The sequence below is a fragment of the Xenopus tropicalis genome, chromosome 9, assembly GCF_000004195.4.
Source record: "Xenopus tropicalis strain Nigerian chromosome 9, UCB_Xtro_10.0, whole genome shotgun sequence".
NCBI classification, from domain to species: domain Eukaryota; kingdom Metazoa; phylum Chordata; class Amphibia; order Anura; family Pipidae; genus Xenopus; species Xenopus tropicalis.
In genome coordinates, this window is record NC_030685.2 from 52,620,976 (window position 1) to 52,641,310 (window position 20,335).

Genomic DNA, 20,335 nt, shown 5'->3' on the forward strand with positions numbered 1-20,335 from the left:
GCTTGGTCTCTGTAGCTTCCTGCTGTTGCTCTAGCTTTTGGTAGTATAGGTCACACATGATGGGAGGGGGAGTGCATTCTTGTGAATTCTTAAGGGAGGGGGGAGCAGGAGAGAGGAGAGAACTGCAAATACTCTGGCCCCAGGAATGAAGGATTTTTCTCAGAGAGGAAGTCAGATACCCTAATAACATGTTTACAAAAAAAGAAACAAGAAATCCTGTGTTTCTTTTGATAGAGGACTCAGTGCAGCGTTTCTGTGAGTGCTTATGGCTGTATTTACATAGTTCTTTCTGATAAGCTTACTTAGTTTTTATTTTTCCTTCTTCTTTAAATTGTTCTTTGAAGGTATTCTTCCCTTTTTAAAATTTTTAGGTCTGTGGCAGGAGTGACTACTATTGCTCTTTATGAGAAACTCACCAGTTTCTGTCATAAGAAGCAATTCCAGTCCAGTCTTTTTAAAGGCTAGTAATGGCAGGTGTAAAAAGGCATTTTGACTGTGTGTCTAGCCTTACAGATGTTACAGTGATTTGCATATTCACAAACTGATAATACCATTATCTGAAAGCAGAATACACAACACTAAAATAAAAGATTACTATTTTTCCAGTATTTTATGTGTAGCAAATGCAAGTTTTTTAACAACTCTACATTTGTATATGGTAACTGTGCCCTAATTGATGATTGAATGAGTAAAGCAAATTATATTGACCTTTAAACGTTAAGTAAAGGTTGAATGTGTGTTATAATGTAGACATATACATACTAAATATGCCAGTGAAAGCTTCTAAATATTGTAGCGGGAAAACCCATAATACACAGCTATTTAATGTTTTAATGAAAGTTTGCATTTTGCCCCTGTGCTTTGTGAGTATGACTTTTTTTTCCTTGTTTTCCTGCATCATTGATTAATTGCCTTTTTAAGTTGGGTTGGTGGAGGGACATATATAAATACTTGTGGTGAAAAGTAATTAGATGCCTAAAATCAGTGTTGTGTGGGAAAGAAAGTTTAAAGGGCAAGTATCACCTCTAACTAGGTTAATTGACTGCTTCTTTATGGGCTGTTATGTGTATCTCAATAGTGCTTTCAATAACTTATTGACACTCTCTAATTGTTACTTAAATACATGTATGTCCTGTTGCCTTACATAAACACAATTAGGTGTCTGTTAGATTTATTGAAGGTCAGCAGTTAACATCTAGAATATTCTCATTTATATATAACAGCAAACAAAAGTTAAAGGTGATAAGTACTCTTTAAAATGATTTAATTTTAATACTCAGTAGCACATCCATCTATTCAAGTATGTTATTGTTGTTGGTTTTCTTTCTTCTGCAGGTTTTTCAGGAAAGGTTAGATCGTTTATCTGTAACAACCATTCAGGCTCTTACAGCAGTGAAGCATAAATCTCCTTCTGCAAAGGTAAAACTTTCTTTTTTTTATTACAAAAGAGCAGTAAGGTGCCTAATTGCATATATTTCTAGCTATACTGGCTTCTTGAACAGATGGAAGCATTATAGCTTTCAAACTAAACAGCTTCAATTAAACAACTGTTTTAAGGGTAAAGACACACAGAGCTACTAGTAGCAGCTACTTATCGTGACTACTAAAATATGCAATGTCTGACGAAGGGGCATACCACCAAAATGTTGCATGGTTTGCACTTAAAAAAATAGCAGGGTTCATCCTGCTTAGGCTAATGTCCCACGGAGAGATTAGTCGCTGCAATTTTTAAAAAGCGAGTTCCAGCAACAAGTTGCTCATTTTGTCAGTACATAGAGAAGAATATAGATCGCCAGTACCTAAACTGGCGATACTACTTCAAATTGCTTATCGCTCCGAGACCCTTTTTCGAGCAATTTTACAAAGAAACAAAACCATTGGAATCGCTGTAAGTAAAACCCATTGAGCGGGAAGATGCTGCGATTTCCCCATTGCACTGAAGGTAATTTCTAATTGTGGGCGGGGAATATGACACCTGGATTTGTGGGAAATAGAATCGCTCTGTTATTGAAATCTCTAGTAATAGCTTGTTAGGAAAAGATGAGAGACTTGTAGCTGGAACTCGCTTTTTAAAGATCGCGCCGACTAAATCTCCCCATGGGACATTATCCTTAGAAAGTCCTGTTGAAAGACCTGTCTCTATGTTTGTTTTAGCAGAGGCAATTCTCAGTATTGTCTATGGCAGGTTATTTTCTTGCATTTAGTAGCTGAAAAAGTATCTGCTACTAGTAGCTCTGCGTGTCTTCGCCCTTATTCTGCCCTGTTAAAAGGTATCTTATTTTAATTACCTTTTTTTCTAGGCAGAACACTGGTACACATTCTCCACATACTTATCATACTGTGTAAAATGATTAACACAAGATAAAGGTGTAAAAATCTATGTAAAATAAATGGTGGCTTTATCAAGGTGTGTGTTTTATTATGCACCTCCCAATCACTGGATTGGACACCAATACTTTACACCACTACAGACCTTTGCGGGATCCATTAAAGTCAATTAAAGTGGCAATTGGATAAATGCCATATTTTCACATATCATTTTCAAGTTGCTGCTTCCACTTACACCAGATTTTCACACAGGTGCGCCATTGCTGAAAATCACTACACATTTTATAGGCTGTAATGCCTTGTGATGTGTGGTGTATTTGGTCTCTGTTTTCATAATAAATAGGCCCCTAAATGTTGGGGGGGAAAAAAAATGAAACATCAAATTTAACTCTTTGCTTACATAAATATTTATAGTCATAGGCAAAAATATTGTCTTTTCAACTTTTTTCAGGTAATTAATTTTTCTGAAAAAAATTTATCTTTTGCAACAGAGACCCAGCTCGTACTGAAGTCAGTATTATGCTCCTAAATGCCTTGGTAAACTTTCACTATTTCATGATGCCATGTTCTAAGAGCAGCAAAGCAACCCTAAAACATCAGCAAACCTCTGTTTCGTCTAATCCTTTTGTTTCATTATTTAACAATTGTAAGTGTAAAGGTGGCCATACACGAGCAGATCCGCTCGCTTGGCCATGTCGCCAAGCGAGCGGATCTTCCCCCGATATCCCCACCTACGGGTGGGCGATATCGGGGACCATTTAGGTAAAAAAAATAATAATCCGATGGTTTGGCCCTGGGGCCAAACCATCGGATTATGTGGGCGGCAATGGGGCAGTTGGATCGGGGACCGCATCAACGAGCCGATGCGGTCCCCGATCCGACCAGATTTTCTAACCTGGCCGATCGAGATCTGGCCAATTTCAGGCCAGATATCGGTGGGCCAGGCCGCTCTGCTCTCCCCATACACGGGCCGATTAGCTGCCGAATCGGTCCAAGGGACCGATATCGGCAGCTATAGTCGGCCCGTGTATGGCCACCTTAAGTCCCCTGTTTGCTTGAAGTGGATTCATAATATTATAACAAACAGCCTGATGTTCTTTGTCTCACACTGAGCAAGCTCAAGTGAATCTTGAACCAGCTCTTAGAGGCAAATGGAATCAAATGTAATATTCAAATTAGCGTTCAAATTCAGTCATTTATTAAGTAAAATCTTTTGTGTGCTTCTTAGTATTCAATAAAATATAAAAATTATGTGAAATTATGTTAAATTCATGAATTAAACAAACATGCAGGATTATGTGGGGAAAAAAAATTAAAATGTATTTACTAGACATCAATCATTGTTACACATGAGGGGTTTATCAGCACAAAGCAGGAAAGTTTATTTTGGGGCTGAAATGCTGGAACCTTGCTAAAATTAGTACTGTTTTACGTGCCTTAATAACTTACATGGGTCAGCTTGGCATCATTAAAGCTAACGAATTGTCTTTTTGTTTTTTAAAGGAAGTTTTTAAAGAAAGAATAGGTTATGCACACTTTCTTGATGTATTAAAATCACTGGGACAACCAACTCGGCTATTACTAGAAGAGCTTCTAAACATGGTAACTTTTATTTATTTATTTTTTTAACTTTAAATTGATTGATAAATATTATTATATAGTCTATTTAAGCACTAAGCATTACTTCACTGCATATTTATATAACTAATAGCGACTGCCATGCTGCTGTCATCCGCAGAGTATTTCTACATAAACAGCTATATTAATAATTATTTAATTTTTATAGCCTGATGTAGAGCTGCTTTGATTTTACAGAAGAATATATTTGCTGAGGCATGCTGTATAGCAATCCAACATAGGGGTGTTTTATCCTAGGTTAAACAGACAATTTGCCAGAGGAGACTGTCATAACCCTGTGTAACATAAGCACCCCTGCTTTTGTGTCTAAGTAGGGTACAGAACAGCAAACACTTAATTTACATGTGTAAAAAGTGTCTTTGGATACTTCTCTGCACAATTCCTTACTGAGTGTTACAGTAGTAATAGAACTGAGCAGAGAAGCACCAGGAGATAATAAATAGCATAATCTCGTAATAATAATAATATCGTGAGCATATTTACCTATACAGGTGAGTACTGTGCCCTTTAACTTGGCTTTGGAGTTTTCTTCTGGTGATCTGGCATTCATTTTATACTCTTCTAAATGAGGTGAGGGACAATCACATTTGACACAATTTTTGTTAAGTATCTGCATGAATATACAGTGTTTTATTAGAAATAAACTCATGCAGAGGTGAAAACAGATCTTTGGAAAATTATTTAACTTTATAATTATGAAATAAGAAAACAAATTTGATCGTCACTGGTGCAGCCAATTCAAATCTCTGTTGGTTAAATGGATCACCTTTGTGTAGTTAAGGGGTTTCAAGTGATTGTGTTATAAATTGTAATATAAATATACATGTATCTGGAAAATCCAACTTCTGGTGACTTAGTATGTTAGCATAACCTACACTATAAAGAAGCAGCTTCATGAAAAGGTGATTAAAAAGCACAGGTCAGGGGATAGCAGTGGCTGCCGAGTCTGTATTCTTATGTCATAAGTTATTTTGTGTTTTTTTACTTTGACGTGAAAGTGTCTACTTCTGTTAATCAGTGTCAGAAAAACAAAATTCCACTGTGATTTAATGTTCAATGATTATTCTATTATTAATGTCCTATCTTTTATAATCACTGTTTGTAGCTTTGTTATTGAATATGTATTTTCTGTTTATATTCTGAAACATGTGCTCTAACAGCAAGTCTGTTTTGCAGGCTGTTGAGGGAGATCATAACATTGTTGGAATTTTGGGAATCAGTAATGTTCAGCCCCTGCTGCTGCTTATTCAGTGGTTGCCAGAGATACAGTCCCATGATCTACAAATCTTTATCTCTGAGTGGCTAAAGAGGATCTGCTGCATAAACAAGCAAAGCCGAACAATGTGTGTTAACGCCAACATGGTTATTCGTATTATAGAGACTCTAAATTCACACTATTCTCTTCATCGAGCCTGCGCTGAAAACCTCATTGGCCTTTTGGGTTCTCTGGGAAGCCAGTCAATGAGCTCTGAAGAGTTATTTCACCTATTAAGCTTGCTAAGAACTAAAGAACACAAGCAAAGTCACCCTTATGTGATACCTGTCACCCGGGCCTTGCTCGCAATAACTCGAAAGCAGGGATTATGTAGTGCCTTGCAGTACTTCAACTTGTCCCATAGCTTGGCAGGTATAGCTGTGCCCACTGTACAAAAATGGCCTGGTTCTGCCTTTTCATTTTTTGCTTGGCTTTGTCTGGATCAGGACCAGTCATTTTCTGCTGTTTCAAGCAGTGGAACAAAGAGAAAACAGTTATACAGGTATGCATGCAACTCTTCCTTAATATAATGTAATATATATATGTAATATAATTCTGTTGTGTTGAGTGAATGGCTGCTGGGTAAAGGCTCCTGCTTGTTTACGGAAAATGTGATGTTGCTGGCAAACGGGATATAATCAATACAAATGGCGTGGTTTGGGTGGGGGAGATATACGGGAAGGGTTTATGTGTCGTTGTAATCACCTCCTCTTGATAAGGGGAGGTTTGTCATCCACGTTAAAAATTACATTACTCACAGCAATTCCGCTTAATCATGGGGGGGAACACCTGGTTTCACTAGCAAATTTTTAAAGCAGGCATCAAATCTCTCTATGTGTAATTGTTCTAACGAATAATATAACCTCTGAAGAACTAAACCATGTGATAAGTGTGTTTTTGGTTGATTAGCAACAAACATTTGACAGACAACTCTTTTTACAGCTTTTTTACCAGCAGTGGTACGGGCTTTGAAGCATTTATTACTTCCTCTGGGGTTCTTGTTGTTGCAGTATGCACAAAAAAGGAATATGCCACGGTTATGTTACCCGACCATTGCTTTTGTGATTCATTATGGGTAAGATGAGTTTACTGCAATTGTTTGCCACCTGACTGTCCTTTCTCAACCTGTCAATTATAGTTTCTAATGCTAAGGGACTAATGTTGCACAAATATGGCACCCCCCTCCTAAAGGAATAAGATCAGATAGGGAATTGAGCATTGAGCAAATACTTTCATGGCACAATTTTAAAGCTCCTACAATGACAATATTATGATATATTTAAAAAAAAACAGTTTAATTTCAGGTGTCGGTATTTATTTATCGAAGGAAAGTTAAAATACAGTAGGACATAGGCAGCAAGGACACTTTAAAAGAATCTGTTTAAGCTTTGTGGTAATTCTAAAGCTCGCCCTACACATTAAGATCCACTTGTTTAGCAAGGTTGATGATTTGAATGAGTGGAAAGAAAGAAACAAAATGCAAAGGGAAGGAGAACTATGTATAGAGAGTGGGGGTCATTTATAAAGTTTGTGCAAATGGTTGTTTTGCAAATGTTTTCCCCTTAACACTTATATTTTGCACTGCTGTACCTGACTTTCCTTTTTTTTTTTTTGCGAATCACAATGGAATGCGAATTGCACACAAAAATATGCAAATGAGATAGTAGATTGCATGAGCATGCTCTCTGTGTGTGTTTATTGTGCACAGATATAGCACCACTTTTCTCTTTGCAAATATACATTTGCAATTTGCAAAATCCGTTTTGCAAATATTTTTTCTGCTGCCAAGTTTTGATGTAACTCAGACACGGAGTGTGTGCATAAATATTTTCAATTTGTGAATATTTCATATTTAGAAAGCTTTTAAGCATGTTCACACTGTGATTGCAGCCCGCAATTATGTTTGCACATTAAATGCACCAATCTTGTCTTGCTTTATAAATGTAAACATGGGCAGAGCAAATAGGTTCACTGTGCGAATCATTCTGCGCTGCAAGAATTTTATAAATGACCCCCAGTGAGTTATTTGAATACGTGTCGTAAAAATGAAGTTGACCGGTGGATGCCCATTATAACAGAGTATTGCCATGGCAAGTATAAGCTTCAAAATCCTCCAAAAGCTATTTTTTTTTTTTATGAATTTGTAAACATTTTCGCATTTGTAATTTGCTACTAATTTGTAAAACTACAAATATACTTATGAAAATGCACTTCTCTCTAAAGAAGATTTGCATAATTAGCTTGTTGAGATTGTAAATGAATTTGTGTTTTTGTGTTTATTGAAAATTAAATATATTGGACATCTTTTAAAACCTAGAGGCAAGGTAAGTGCCCCCTGATGTTTTATGTGAATGTGTAGGTAAGCTCAGATGGGGCAGGGACTCATGTGATGATGGACACTAGGAAGTATGCTGGTTCCATAAAAATAAAGGATAATAATTTATGATTATAATTTCCACGGGAACCTAATACAGGTATCGGACCCCTTATCCGGAAACCCGTTATCCAGAAAGCTCCGAATTACGGAATGCCCGACTCCCATAGACTCCATTTTAATCAAATAATTCAGAATTTTAAAACTGATTTCCTTTTTCTATGTAGAAATAAAACAAAACCCTGTAATTGATTCCAACTAAGATATAATTAATCCTTATTGGATGCAAAACAATCCTATTGGGTTTAATTAATGTTTTATTGATTTTTTTAGTAGACTTAAGGTATTGAGATCCAAATTACGGAAAGACCCCTTATCCGGAATACCCTTGGTCCCGAGCATTCTGGATAATGGGTCCTATACCTGTATATAAAAAAAATCTGTTCAAAGCTGGGTATCAGCATTTAAATAATGTATACAACTTTGTTTTCTGATATTTGTTTAAATATGTTTATTTGTTTTGTCATCTGCAACAGCATAATGTAACAATTGTTCATGTGCCTGGAAAAAGACCCTTTGGACAAAGCTTTGTTTATATCTATGTGAATGGCCAGCAGAAAGCCTCGGCCCCTCTCAAGTTTCCTTCTATGAATGAAGTAAGTAAAGATTAAATTGGTTGTACAGGTATGGGATCCCTTATCTGGAAACCCATTATCCAGAAAGTTCGGAATTATGGGAAGTCCATCTCCCATTGATTCCATTTTAATCAAATAATTTACATTTTTAAAACCAATTTCTTTTTTTTTTTTTCTGTAATAATAAAACAGAACCTTGTAATTGATCCCAACTAAGATATAATTAATCCTTATTGGAGGCAAAACAATCCTGTTAGGTTTATGTAATGTTCAAATATTTTTTAAGTAGACTTCAGTTACAAAGATCCAAATTCTGGATAATGGGTCCCATACCTGTACTACTAAACAGATTTTTTTTTCTGGTATGGAATGTACATACATGCATTTCTTAAAGGAGAAGGAAAGGCAAAGTCACTTGAGGGTGCCAAAATGTTAGGCACCCCCAAGTGACGCCTACCTTTTACCCCGGACTGGTGCCCCTGTTCGGAGAGAACAGCACCAGCCCGGGGTAGCTGCAGCGCTTCCTCCTTCCTGTTCGCTCGCACGCGCAGTAGAGTGGGAAAGCTGAACTTTTCACTCTACCGCGCATGCGCCTGTCGTGGGGTCCTGGCAAAACAAAGCCGGAAGGAGGAAGCGCTCGCTCGCAGGTACCCCGGGCTGGTGCTGTTTTCTCCTAACAGGGGCACCAGCCCAGGGTCCAAGGTAACCGATTAAAGTCACTTGGGGGTGCCTAACATTTTGGCACCCCCAAGTGACTTAGCCTTTCTTTGTCCTTTAAAGACCAAGTAATATCAAAAAGTCTTCATTCTAAACTCCTATAAAGAGTCATGGATTGCATTTGACCCCTCTTTACCATCCTGTGTAGGAACTAAACAATTTTTTCTATGCATCTGTTATGCAAACATGTGCCTATATGCCCTATTCATTCTGAATGGCTGACCCATGGTTACACAGTAGCTTATTTATATAAATTAGTGTTTCTGAAGGAAACACACAATTTTTACCAGTGCAGTGTAGTAACACATACTTTAATTCCTTTAAAGTGCTCTTTTGGTGGTATTAGCATTACTTTGTTTTAATGCTTCGTAAAAAGTCTTTGGATGCAGGGGATATAAATATAATGCACAAAACTCATTAGGTACCATACCAACTTGAATCTTGTAGGATGTGTAATTTCCGTTCATCTGGTATTGCCACCATTGTTGTGCTTTATAGATACATATATTTTAAAAATTGGTTTGGCCTGATGTGTTTCAGACCCTCTGGGTCCTTAATAATAAGCTTGCCTTATATGATCATTGATTCCTCTGAAATATTTTCTTTAAAGGCGATATATAGCATAACTGAAAATCCCCCATCTTGTAGGCAATAAAGCTGGCCATACACGCACCAATAAAATCATATGAAACATGGTTTCGGTAAAATCTGTGCATGTATTGTATATCGAACGATATCCTTGGGGGTCATACAGTGCATTTCTAGGAACTCACTTTCTTACGATTGGTGTCTGCCAACTATTTCATGTTCAGACCATCTTGATCTGGCTTTATCCTACAATTTCAATCTGAATGTTAATTTTAGATAATTGCATTTAAATGTATGATCAATATCTGAATGTTTGTCGGAAGAAGACTAAAATCTGAAAGTGTATGGCCACCTTAAAGAATAAAATATGGTGCTGGTTTCACCTTGGGCTAAAAATTAGCAATATCTATTGATCTGCTACAGTTTTTCAAATTATTGGTGGGCGTGTTGTAACGATACCTGCCAGGAGCAAAAAAATAGAGGTTTTAGTCCCCTATTAGGTCAGCCTAACCTAGTGTGCTGAGTGCCGCCAGTTCCCTTGCATAGCCTGGGAAAGGAGGAAGCAGGAAGTGAAAGTGATTGGTGGAAATTTTCAGTAAATCATCCTGAAACACAACTTTTCAAAGCACTTTCCTTATATATTTAAAAGAGTATAATGCACTGGCGCAATCTTGTTTTTTACACAGTATGTCCCCTTTAATGCTTATTTCACTATTTTATCTTCAATAAATTTGGTATATTTTTTTCAATGTGTTCCTAGGCTTTCACATCTTGTTGTATTGGCTCAGCTGGCCAGAGAACCAATACTCCACCACCCTCTCAGATCCCAGACCCACCCATATCTCCTCCAAGTGCTGGCACTAGGACATCATTGGGTGGAATTCTGTCTTCTCCTTCTTGGAGTGGCACACATGGAAAGACTGATGGTGTGACAAAATTAATATCAGCAGGGACACAAGACAGTGAATGGGGATCTCCAACATCACTGGAGGGACATCTTGGGTCTGTTCTTATTTTCCATGATGTGTTGCAAGCTGCACAGGTGAAGACTCTTTATTTGGCAGGTATGTATCACAGACTTTATTACAATATATTTTATAACTTTGTTGACTTCTTGTTGGCTGCTAAAGGCTGGTGAGTCACTTTAATCAATATACAATTCTGAAGCATTTCACTGGACTACAATAGATGAAATTCTAAAGCAGCCTTTTGGTTTCCTGTACCTTGCTACATTTTCATTTTGCTGACAGTGAAACAATGTATTTTTTTAGGTCCAAATAGTCTGAGTCTATGGAAATCGCAAGAATCTGAGTTAACAGACTTACCCACAAAGCTGCTTCTCTACTACACACCAAAGGTGAGTCAGACTGTGCCAGTAACTTGTGTCCCTTTAGGTCAGTGTTTGTTTGTCCCTGGCACAGTGACTGGACCAGTGCATGGTGCATGTATTTTAATGTATTTTGGTTGCCACTACCCTCTTCTCTCACTGCATTTAATGCTTTGGGTACAACTTGATTATATAATGTATTTAGGATCTGGAGTGTTGTTCACAGAAGTCAATGTACTGTTATTTACAAGTGCATACTGTGTGTATATATCTATATATCCTTTACTATACACACTAACTGAGGCTAATTACATATAGGGCAGTTATAGGACAGTGTATTTTAGCTAGCAGAGAAATGCCTGAAGCCACCCTACATCATTGGGAGGCACTATAGGCAGTTCTACCTGTTTACCCACTTACTATAATTCAGGACAATGCCAGCAGTGCCTGGTGTCTGGAGGCCCCAGGCACCTCAGTCCGACACTGCCTCTTTTCACATTGGTACCACTTCTGGTACCACTTCTCTCACTCATGTCTTCAGTTGGCAGTTTAGGGCATAGACTTTGTGAGATTAACCTAATTTTTAAAACTACAATAGTGAACACCATGAATTATGTATTGGCCTTTCACTACAATAGCCATGAAGCATTTGTTTTTGAGTAAACAAGATTTAACCAAGATAATAAAAATATAATGTTGTTTTGTGTCTTGCTCATGAAACAAGAGTAATCTTAAAAGACCAGGAAAGTCTACTAAAAAGTTAATCTCCCTTCACAGGCATACATCCAGTGGTGTCATCCATGCTTTTAAGTCCCCTCTATTTCAAGCTCTTTTTTGGTTCATAATACTGATTGTAGAAAAAAGAGCTAAGTTAACCGATAAAAATACCCATAATCCACCGCTCCTTCACAAAGAACAAGACCTGGGATCATGCGCAGTTATTAGAGTCAGAGCATGTGTATTCCAAACAATTCATAAGTGCATAGTTTAGTCTACTTTTGTGAGAGCGCAGGAGATTCTGAGACACGCTCGGGTCAGGGGTGCTTTAATATTGGCACGTGCTTAGCATTCCACTTTCCCATCTTGGTGACGTCACACACAGTAAAATGGCGCCTGCAATCGAGGATAATAAGGCATACATGTCAGAGCGGAAAGGAGGAACACTGCTGAACTACTACATACTACAGTCTTTGTGTAATGGCTTTCTTTGTTCTTTAAGTTCTATCAATTTTTTTTAATCATTGGCAAAAAGTTTATGCAAACTGTCTTTTACTATGGAAGAACCATATTAAACAACTGTTTAAGAACCAGACAACGGTTTGTGTTTTGTAATTTTAATATACTTAAGTTATTAATTCCTTTGGTACAGGCTTGCAAAAATCCCATCTGCCTGGATTTGTCATCTAATGTTTTGCATGGAAGATTAACTGGGAACAAAGTTGTGAACTGGGACATCAAGGTATATATATTTCATTTGCACTGTTGTTTATAGTCTAATTCCTGTGTAGTATCATCTTCCTTTCAATATTTAAGAAAGTATTCTTAACTTTGATCTTCGGCTCAAGATTTAATGTTTTGGATCTTTTTTTTTCTTTTTTTTCAGGACATGATTAACTGCATTGGTGGTTTAAATTCACTGTTTCCCCTGCTGGAGCAGATCAGCTATTTAAATGAACTTCCATGTGAAAAAACAGACTCCTGTGTTACTGCCACTGAACATCTGACTCCTATAGAAGGGGACTTTGTTGTTTTGTCATCAACTAAAGCTTCAGGTAATGGATAAATCTTAATTATTGTTAATTTAAAATCGGTCATCAAAGTGAGCAAATTTTTTTTTTTTAGAAAAGCTGGATTATAAAACCTTTAAGTTTATTTTAATGCAAAGGGTAATTCTATATGTATATACTATTATTGAATAGTTTGTAAACACTATACTTTTGTCTGTTTGTCCATGCATAAAAGGAATGTGTGTACAGTTATACAGTGACATGCCATCTGCACTTATGGTACTTTTGGCAAGTATTTTTTGTGTCTCTATTTTCCTTCATATGCTGAGCTTCTACAGCCTTAGTTTTATATAGTAGGGAAAAAACCTCTTCTCTCTGCCTACCCTTAGTTCCATCCTGGAGGGCCACGATCAAGGGCAGGATGCCTTGGGTCTCCCTCTAACTTGTTCCGAAATCAAGGAATCTGATAATCTGAAAAGCCAGTGTCAATGATGTCAATGTTTTAACTTCCGAGCTGATACCAATGTTCCCTCTAATTTCTTTGGCTGTGTGTGCAAAAAAAAACATTTCTGTGCACTTTTTAAATACCACGTGTGCACTTTAAAAAAAAAAAAAACTGGCGTGCACAGTACAAAGTTATGTGTGTTCGCAAAAAAATTCTTTGTGTGCCCCACAATTTATTGTGTGTGTTGGTTTAAAAATTTGTGTGTGTGCATACAAGCGCACAGCTTAGAGAAAAAAATTGGCTGATACTTCCAACAGAGAGCTCATTCTGACCCATTTGGAAATTTATCTGATGCTTTTAAAATCAGAGTCTACCATCTGGCCTTAGCTGGAACAATAATAATTGGAGTTTGAGATATGAAATACAGATTGATAATTTAGAGAAATGTTTTGCTTTGCTTTTCTGTATTCAATTATACTTCTAAAAGCACTGTGTGTGTTAACTTATTTCTAATCATTTGTTGCAGAGGCTCGTTTGGAAAAAAACATTGTAGCAACTTTTATTTTGTTAATAAAGCACCTTATTCAGAGACATCCAATCAACCAGGAAGTTCTTACTTACTCTCATGGAGTTGCTACCCTAGGAGTTCTACTTCAGAAGGTATACTTCTTTTATCATATTTTACACTTACAGGAGAAGGAAACAAAGATAAATGTAACACTTCCCTCCACTTCTAATTTGACTCTTCTCCTCATCAGTCCTATGCCACTTATGGCAGAATCTCTTGCAGGTATTTTCTAAATGCAGAAGTCCTAGTAAATTCTTAAAGTTAATTATAAGTATTGTATTATTTGATTAAAATGGAATCTATGGAAGATGGCCTTATGTGTTAGTGCTATGTAGATAATAGGTTTTTAGATAATGGATCCCACACCCGTACTAGTAAAATATATTTAGGTTCAACATTTTGCTAATAGGTGTATTTTTATATCTTTTTTTAAAATGTGCACATTTTGCAACAATTTCTCATAAATGTGTTTTAAAACACATTTTAAAAAGAAGCACATATGAAAGCTGCAGTTATGTAGTTTGAAACCACACATCCACAGGTTTCAAAGTTGTACAGCTAATACTAACCTCAAATGCCTCAAGTGCATGCTGGTTTGCATGCCTTATTTCATGGCACTTCCAAAAAAATATGCTAAGGATTGTTATAAATGAAAACATCATCATTTCAGTTAAAGTTTAGTTTATTATAGATCATCCTAATCTTAGCAACATTTTGATTGGTTTTAAAAAATAGTTTTTTAATTATTTGCCTCTGTCACCTCTTGAAAAGCAAATATTATTGGTTGCTTTTGGTTACTGCACCTGGGCAAAAAGTTCATGTTCTTTGAAAGAATTTGTTTTTGGAATCTTCACCCAAAAATGTGGGGGTGGGGGGATGGTGTTCGTCAACCATTTTCTAATAAGTTGCACAGAACCCTGGATTTGGTTTGTGATTTTCTAGCCAGGGTTCGGATTCAGCTGAATCCACAACTTTAAAGGGGCGATTCACCTTTAAGTTAACTTTTAGTATGTTTTAGAATGGCCTATTCCTAGCAACTTTGCAATTGGTTTTCATTATTTTTTTTATTTATTTTTTTTATAGTTTTTGGATTATTTGTCTTTCTCTTCTCCCGCTTCCAAAAGGGGGTCACTGACCTCAGCAGCTAAAAACTTTTGCTCTGTGAGACTACAATTTTATTATTATTGTTACTTTTTCTTACGTATCTTTCTATGCAGGCCCTCTGCTATTCATATTCCCATGTCTTGTATAAACCACTGCCTGGTTACTAAGGTAAAGATCCTAGCAACCAGATAGCGGCTAAAATACCAAATAGAGAGCTGCTGAACAAAATGCTAAATAACAGAAAAACCATAAAAAATAAAGACCAATTACAAGTCATCTCAGAATATCAATGTCTACATAATATTGAAAATTAATTTTAGGATGGACTACCCCTTTAAGACCATGTGAGTTTAGACCATGTGACTACAAAAGTTGCCTATTTTTTCCATGTGCTTAGCACGCAGATATTTCCCTCCCAGAATTTCACAAAATTTGTACATAATTATTAGGCTTTGGTCTGATATTTGTCTAAACCTGAAAAAAAGGATAATTTCACCAGACATGTAGCTATTGATTGATATCAATTTTACTTTTTGAGTCCAGTTGGTTCTAGATTATTTGTCTTATTTTAGGATACAACAACAGCTAATTATAAACATTTATATGATATAAAATATAGTTTGACAATTCTAAATGTTTTTGTTATATTGCTTTTCTTTAGGTATCGGGCAACTTAATGGATGTAAATGTTCTTATGGCTGTGCAGCTACTTATTGAGCAGGTGTCTGTGGAAAAGAACACTTTACTGCTACAGCAGATGTACCAGTACCTCCTCTTTGATTTTCGTATCTGGAATCGAGGTGATTTCCCTTTTCGAATTGGTAAGTTTTTTAAATGTATTACTTTCAAACAAGTAACCCGTAAATGATACCTGGAGATAGGGTGCTATGGGTCACTAGGTCTGGTGCAAACTTTGTGACATTTACATTTACCCCAATTGGTGCAAATTCTGTTGAAAGCAAAAAGCCTTGTTTATATTATTGTATTATTGCTATTTATATAGCACAAACATATTTTTTAGTGCTTTACAGAGATTATACATCATTTATATCAGACCCTGCCCCAGTGGAACTTTACAATAGTTTAGGTAAAGTTTGCTGCTGATGTGTTTGCTCTATCAGAGGAGATAAAATGAATTGCACCTTGATTAAAATAATTTTTTTTTTCAGGGCACATACAATATGTTTCCACTATTATTAAGGACAGTAGGAAACTTTTCAGAAAGAAATATGGCATTCAGTTTCTTTTGGATACAATAAGAATATATTACAGGTATGGGATAGCAAGTACACATTGTTTGAATGTTTAAAACACAATGTTTACATAAACCTTTAGAATGATGTAGAAAGAATGGTTTACAGTAGAACATGATGTTAAGTTTTCCAAGAACTGACGCCGTTTTCATGTGGTCCCATTTAAGCAAGCTGTTTTTTTTTTTTCTTTCCCGGATTTAACAATTTTCCGGAACCTACACCGTTGGAACACGGTCCCCTTAAAAATTTAAAATCAGTGTTCTACTCTGTTAAATAAGACTAATATACATTTTATACTGCTATCTTGTTAGGACTGTTAGCTAGCCAGTGATTTTATTGTCAGGAGGATTCATGGGATAGGAGAACCTTACCAATAATTGTGCTAACTGTAAAATTGTTCCTACCTTAGGAATATCCATAGCATTGGATGTTACTTCCACATATAATAAGAGTCATAAATAGTTTTTAGCCTTTAAATATAAGAAAACTCAGGAAACAACTATAAATATAATTCAGACATAGCGTAATATTACTTATCGTAATATACTCTCCGCTCCATAGAATTGGCTCTCAATATTTTTCCTTTGTGTTTCTTCAGATTCTCACTCATTTTGCCTAATTTTCTCTAAGGAAATTGGGAAAGAGCCCAGTGCAACATGTTCAGAAAATAATATGATCCAAATTTGTGGATTGGGGAGAGGGTTGTGGAAAGATTCCTAACAGCAAGGCAACAGCCACATAGAGTGCCAGAATGCTGGTTATATGTGATTTATATTTATTGCAAATCGTTGTCTACATCATACATTAAATCTAAATTGTATTTTAAGACAGTTGCTAAATATGGGGTCTGTTACTTATACCGACTGACAGTAATTTACTGAATCTTGTCCCATATATAAGTTAAGAAATACAAATTTATTTAAAAAAACCTAATCTTTAAAGCAGAAGGAACGGTTAAAAACTAAGTGAGCTTTATCATAAGGGCTATGTAAATACAGCCATAAGCACTTACAGTAATGCTGCACGGAGTCCTCTATCAAAAGAAACACAGGATTTCATGTCCTTTTTTGTAAACTTGTTCTTAGGGTATCTGACTTCATTCCTGGGGTCAGAGTCTCGGCAGTTCTCTCCTCTTTCCCCTCTCCTGCTCCCCCCTCCTACAAGAATACTAAGAACTCCCTCCCCCCCCCTTAGGAATGTGTGATCTGAGCTATAACAACTAAGGTGCAAGCAGGAAGCTACTTAAAATGGCAGCTGCAATCTTAAACAAACAGAGAAAGCTATTAAGGATGTTTACTCAGGTATGGTAATAATTTCTGCAGAATAAATATAATGTTCTAGGTGGCAATAATGTGGCAAATCTATTGCCAGTAAAATTCCAAAATTACTTTCCTTCTCCTTTTAAGTTTAATTTTAACAATCTTTCTGTTTGGATTATCAGTAAAGAAAATGCATTGGCGGCAGATGATCTGACAACAATAAGAACATCATTGTTTGGATTAATCAAATATTTCCTCAGCAAGGGTGGGGCTCCAGAAGAAATTCAGAGTATTATTGGATACATAGCTGCCATCACTGATGAGGAACAGGTCTTTTTTTTAACTTTGCTTACAATTTAAAAAAAATATATTTTTTAAAATTCAAGTTAAAAAGTAAAAATATAGTTTATATTTTATAATGTATATTTTTATTGTGCTTGAATTCCAGTATGGCTATAGCCATATTTTTTGTGCCCTCAAAAGGAACAGCTACATTGGTTCACTGATGTGTATAACAATATAGTTAGGCAGTAAAGCAGATTTTGGCGACAAATGCACACTTTTCACATTTCCATGCTGGCATCCTCTTTGTGTCCAGGATGGTAGCCACCATGTCTGTCTGTGTCACTTCTGGTCCATGACATTGATTGCTGATTAGGAGCATGCACACACTTCTATTCATGGCTTCCAGTAAGCATGTTCCTTGTGTGTGATTAGCATCAGGGGCAAGAAGTGACTTGACTAAATGTGGAGGCAGCCAATTCCACTTCACAAGACATATTGTTTTATAAAGGTTAACCACAAATGATGACTCTCTTAGTAGCTTTCTATTTATTTAAATATTAAGGTTTTAAAAATAATTTTGTTTAATTTCCCTTCTTATTTTTACCCTAAGCTAAGAAATGCCAGAGAATTATTTGTGACATTGTAAAAGTTGCAGCAGTTGTCTCATTAGGTGTGGAAACTACTGCATAGAAATTCCAGCAACTAATATTTCCAATCTTAACAGATTATTAGATTTATCAACTGGGGTTTTTAAAAAACATGATATGGAATTAAACAGAAATACAGTTTAGAATGTAAATTCTTGGAAAATTGTATTAGAGTATAAAAAAAATATCACAGTTGAAAAAAGTAATGATTTGTGGTGAATTATATGGAAAAATTATATGGAAAAATAATACATTTGTGTGTTAACTTTCCCTTTAAATAAATTTGTTTAATGTAGCAGCTGATTAATATTTTTTTGTTGTCACTCATTATCCCATTGCATCTCTTTTTCAGATATATGGGATTTTAGAAATCATTTTACATCTTCTTAATGGCAGCCCAGTTCTAGACCAACTGTTTTTACTTCTCTTTGAACCTGGAAGTGCTGACATGCTGTATGCATTATTGTTGAATCAGAGATATTCTGACAAGTTGAAAGAAACTGTCTTTAAGGTATAGTACTTATTACACTGATAAGGCCTTTTCACTGCAGACTCAGAGGGCCACAAATAATGTTATTATACTGTAGTTTGTGGTAGACATTACAGATGGTTCATTAGTTTGGAATAGAGATAATGAGCTCTTTATGAACAAACCCCTCATTAACTTAACTTTTAGTTAACATGTTCTATTCTTAGCAACATTTTAATTGGCCTTTTAACAAATTAAAAATAAAATAATTTAATTTGTCTCCTTCTGACTCCAGCTCTAGCTTTTAAAATGGGGGTGTCACTGGCCCCGTCATCCAAAAAAACTATTGCTCTGTGAACTTTTTATTGTGAAATGTTATTAATATTGCTACTTTTAATTACTTATCTCTCTGAACAGGCACTCTTCTGTTGATATTTTAGTCTCTCATTCAAACCACTTTTCTAGGGTAACTTAGACCTAAAATTACAAACTAGAGAACTGCTGAACAAAGACCTAAATAATTTAAAAGCCACCAAAATAAATTGAAATCAATAGCAAATGTCATACTAAAAGTTAATTTAAAGGGGACCGGTCACCCTTAAAAAATTCCAAATCCTTTTCTTTTGTGCTAGTCAGGAAAAAAATACTTTATTTACACTATATAAATGTTTAATCCTTTCATCAAAGGCTACACAATTAAAGGTGGTGAGGAGGGAGCGGCAATGAGTAACGCAGTGACATATAGAAAATGCAGAATGGAAAGTGAAAATATCTCCCTGCCCCGCCTCTATGCTTCAGGCATAAAGGCAGGGCAGGCAATATGTGATTGACCGCTAAGATTCCTAAATGAGTTTATAACCGGTATGCATGTTTCAATAAAAAAAAGAATAAAATCTGGGTTTCATGTTTAATTTTTAAAAAGGACTTCTATTATTCAACTTTTTATGTATGGGTGAGAGGTCCCCTTTAAAAGTGAAATACCCCTTTAATTTTTCAGAAAAAAAGCTTAATGAAATAAAGAATTAAATCTATTGAAAGGGAAGCACCATTCACTGTACCAACTCCATGAAATTTTGTAAGGTTTTATCAGTACTCACAAAGAAACCCTGTGCACCTGCATATGTGAATCAAGTCTTGATTTTTGTGTGACAAATTTGGCAAAAAACAGCCCAACTAATTAAATTTACTAATATACTCCCACAGATCCCCCTATGGGAAAATTTCTGCTTTCCTGATAAACCCCGTGTGTGGTATGCTCACTATTGGAGATATTTGGTAAAGGAGCACAGTGGTTACTTTTTATATGCTCAAGCAACAGTTTTAATTACCTTCACATCAATGGTTACATTCTTATAATGTTTTAATGATGTAAAAAATAATAAAAATACTATTCTGCTAGCTCAATACTCGTTGACTCATTTTCTAATGCAAGGCTCAACAAAAGGCCTTATCTCCAAATTGTAATCTTGTACCTGCCAATCTCTATGATAAACCTTCTAATGCTACTAGAGACAAATGGGAAAGTGACATAGGCTAGGGGGCACATTTACTAACCCACGAACGGGCCGAATGCGTCCGATTGCGTTTTTTTTCGTAATGATCGGTATTTGGTGATTTTTCGTAAAATTATCGCGACTTTTTAGTTGCCATTCCGAATGTTGCACAAAATCTGGCGATTTTTCATAGCGTTAAAACTTGCGCGAAAAGTCGCGCCTT

At 36.0% G+C, this 20,335-nt stretch overlaps 1 protein-coding gene across 3 annotated transcripts in view; it reads left to right on the forward strand.

Moving 5' to 3' along the window:
* The window catches only part of nbeal1 (neurobeachin like 1), a 117,073-nt gene that overhangs the window by 34,715 nt on the left and 62,023 nt on the right, over positions 1-20,335 (forward strand). For all 3 annotated transcript variants that reach the window (XM_002937719.5, XM_012971009.3, XM_012971008.3), the window contains 14 exons: positions 1,336-1,419; positions 3,832-3,930; positions 5,143-5,723; positions 6,164-6,296; positions 8,132-8,251; positions 10,296-10,599; positions 10,807-10,892; positions 12,232-12,321; positions 12,466-12,634; positions 13,561-13,694; positions 15,368-15,527; positions 15,876-15,978; positions 17,401-17,548; positions 18,503-18,661. In XM_002937719.5, the coding sequence (XP_002937765.2) occupies positions 1,336-1,419; positions 3,832-3,930; positions 5,143-5,723; positions 6,164-6,296; positions 8,132-8,251; positions 10,296-10,599; positions 10,807-10,892; positions 12,232-12,321; positions 12,466-12,634; positions 13,561-13,694; positions 15,368-15,527; positions 15,876-15,978; positions 17,401-17,548; positions 18,503-18,661 (2,370 nt within the window). The remainder of the gene's footprint in view (positions 1-1,335; positions 1,420-3,831; positions 3,931-5,142; positions 5,724-6,163; positions 6,297-8,131; positions 8,252-10,295; positions 10,600-10,806; positions 10,893-12,231; positions 12,322-12,465; positions 12,635-13,560; positions 13,695-15,367; positions 15,528-15,875; positions 15,979-17,400; positions 17,549-18,502; positions 18,662-20,335) is intronic.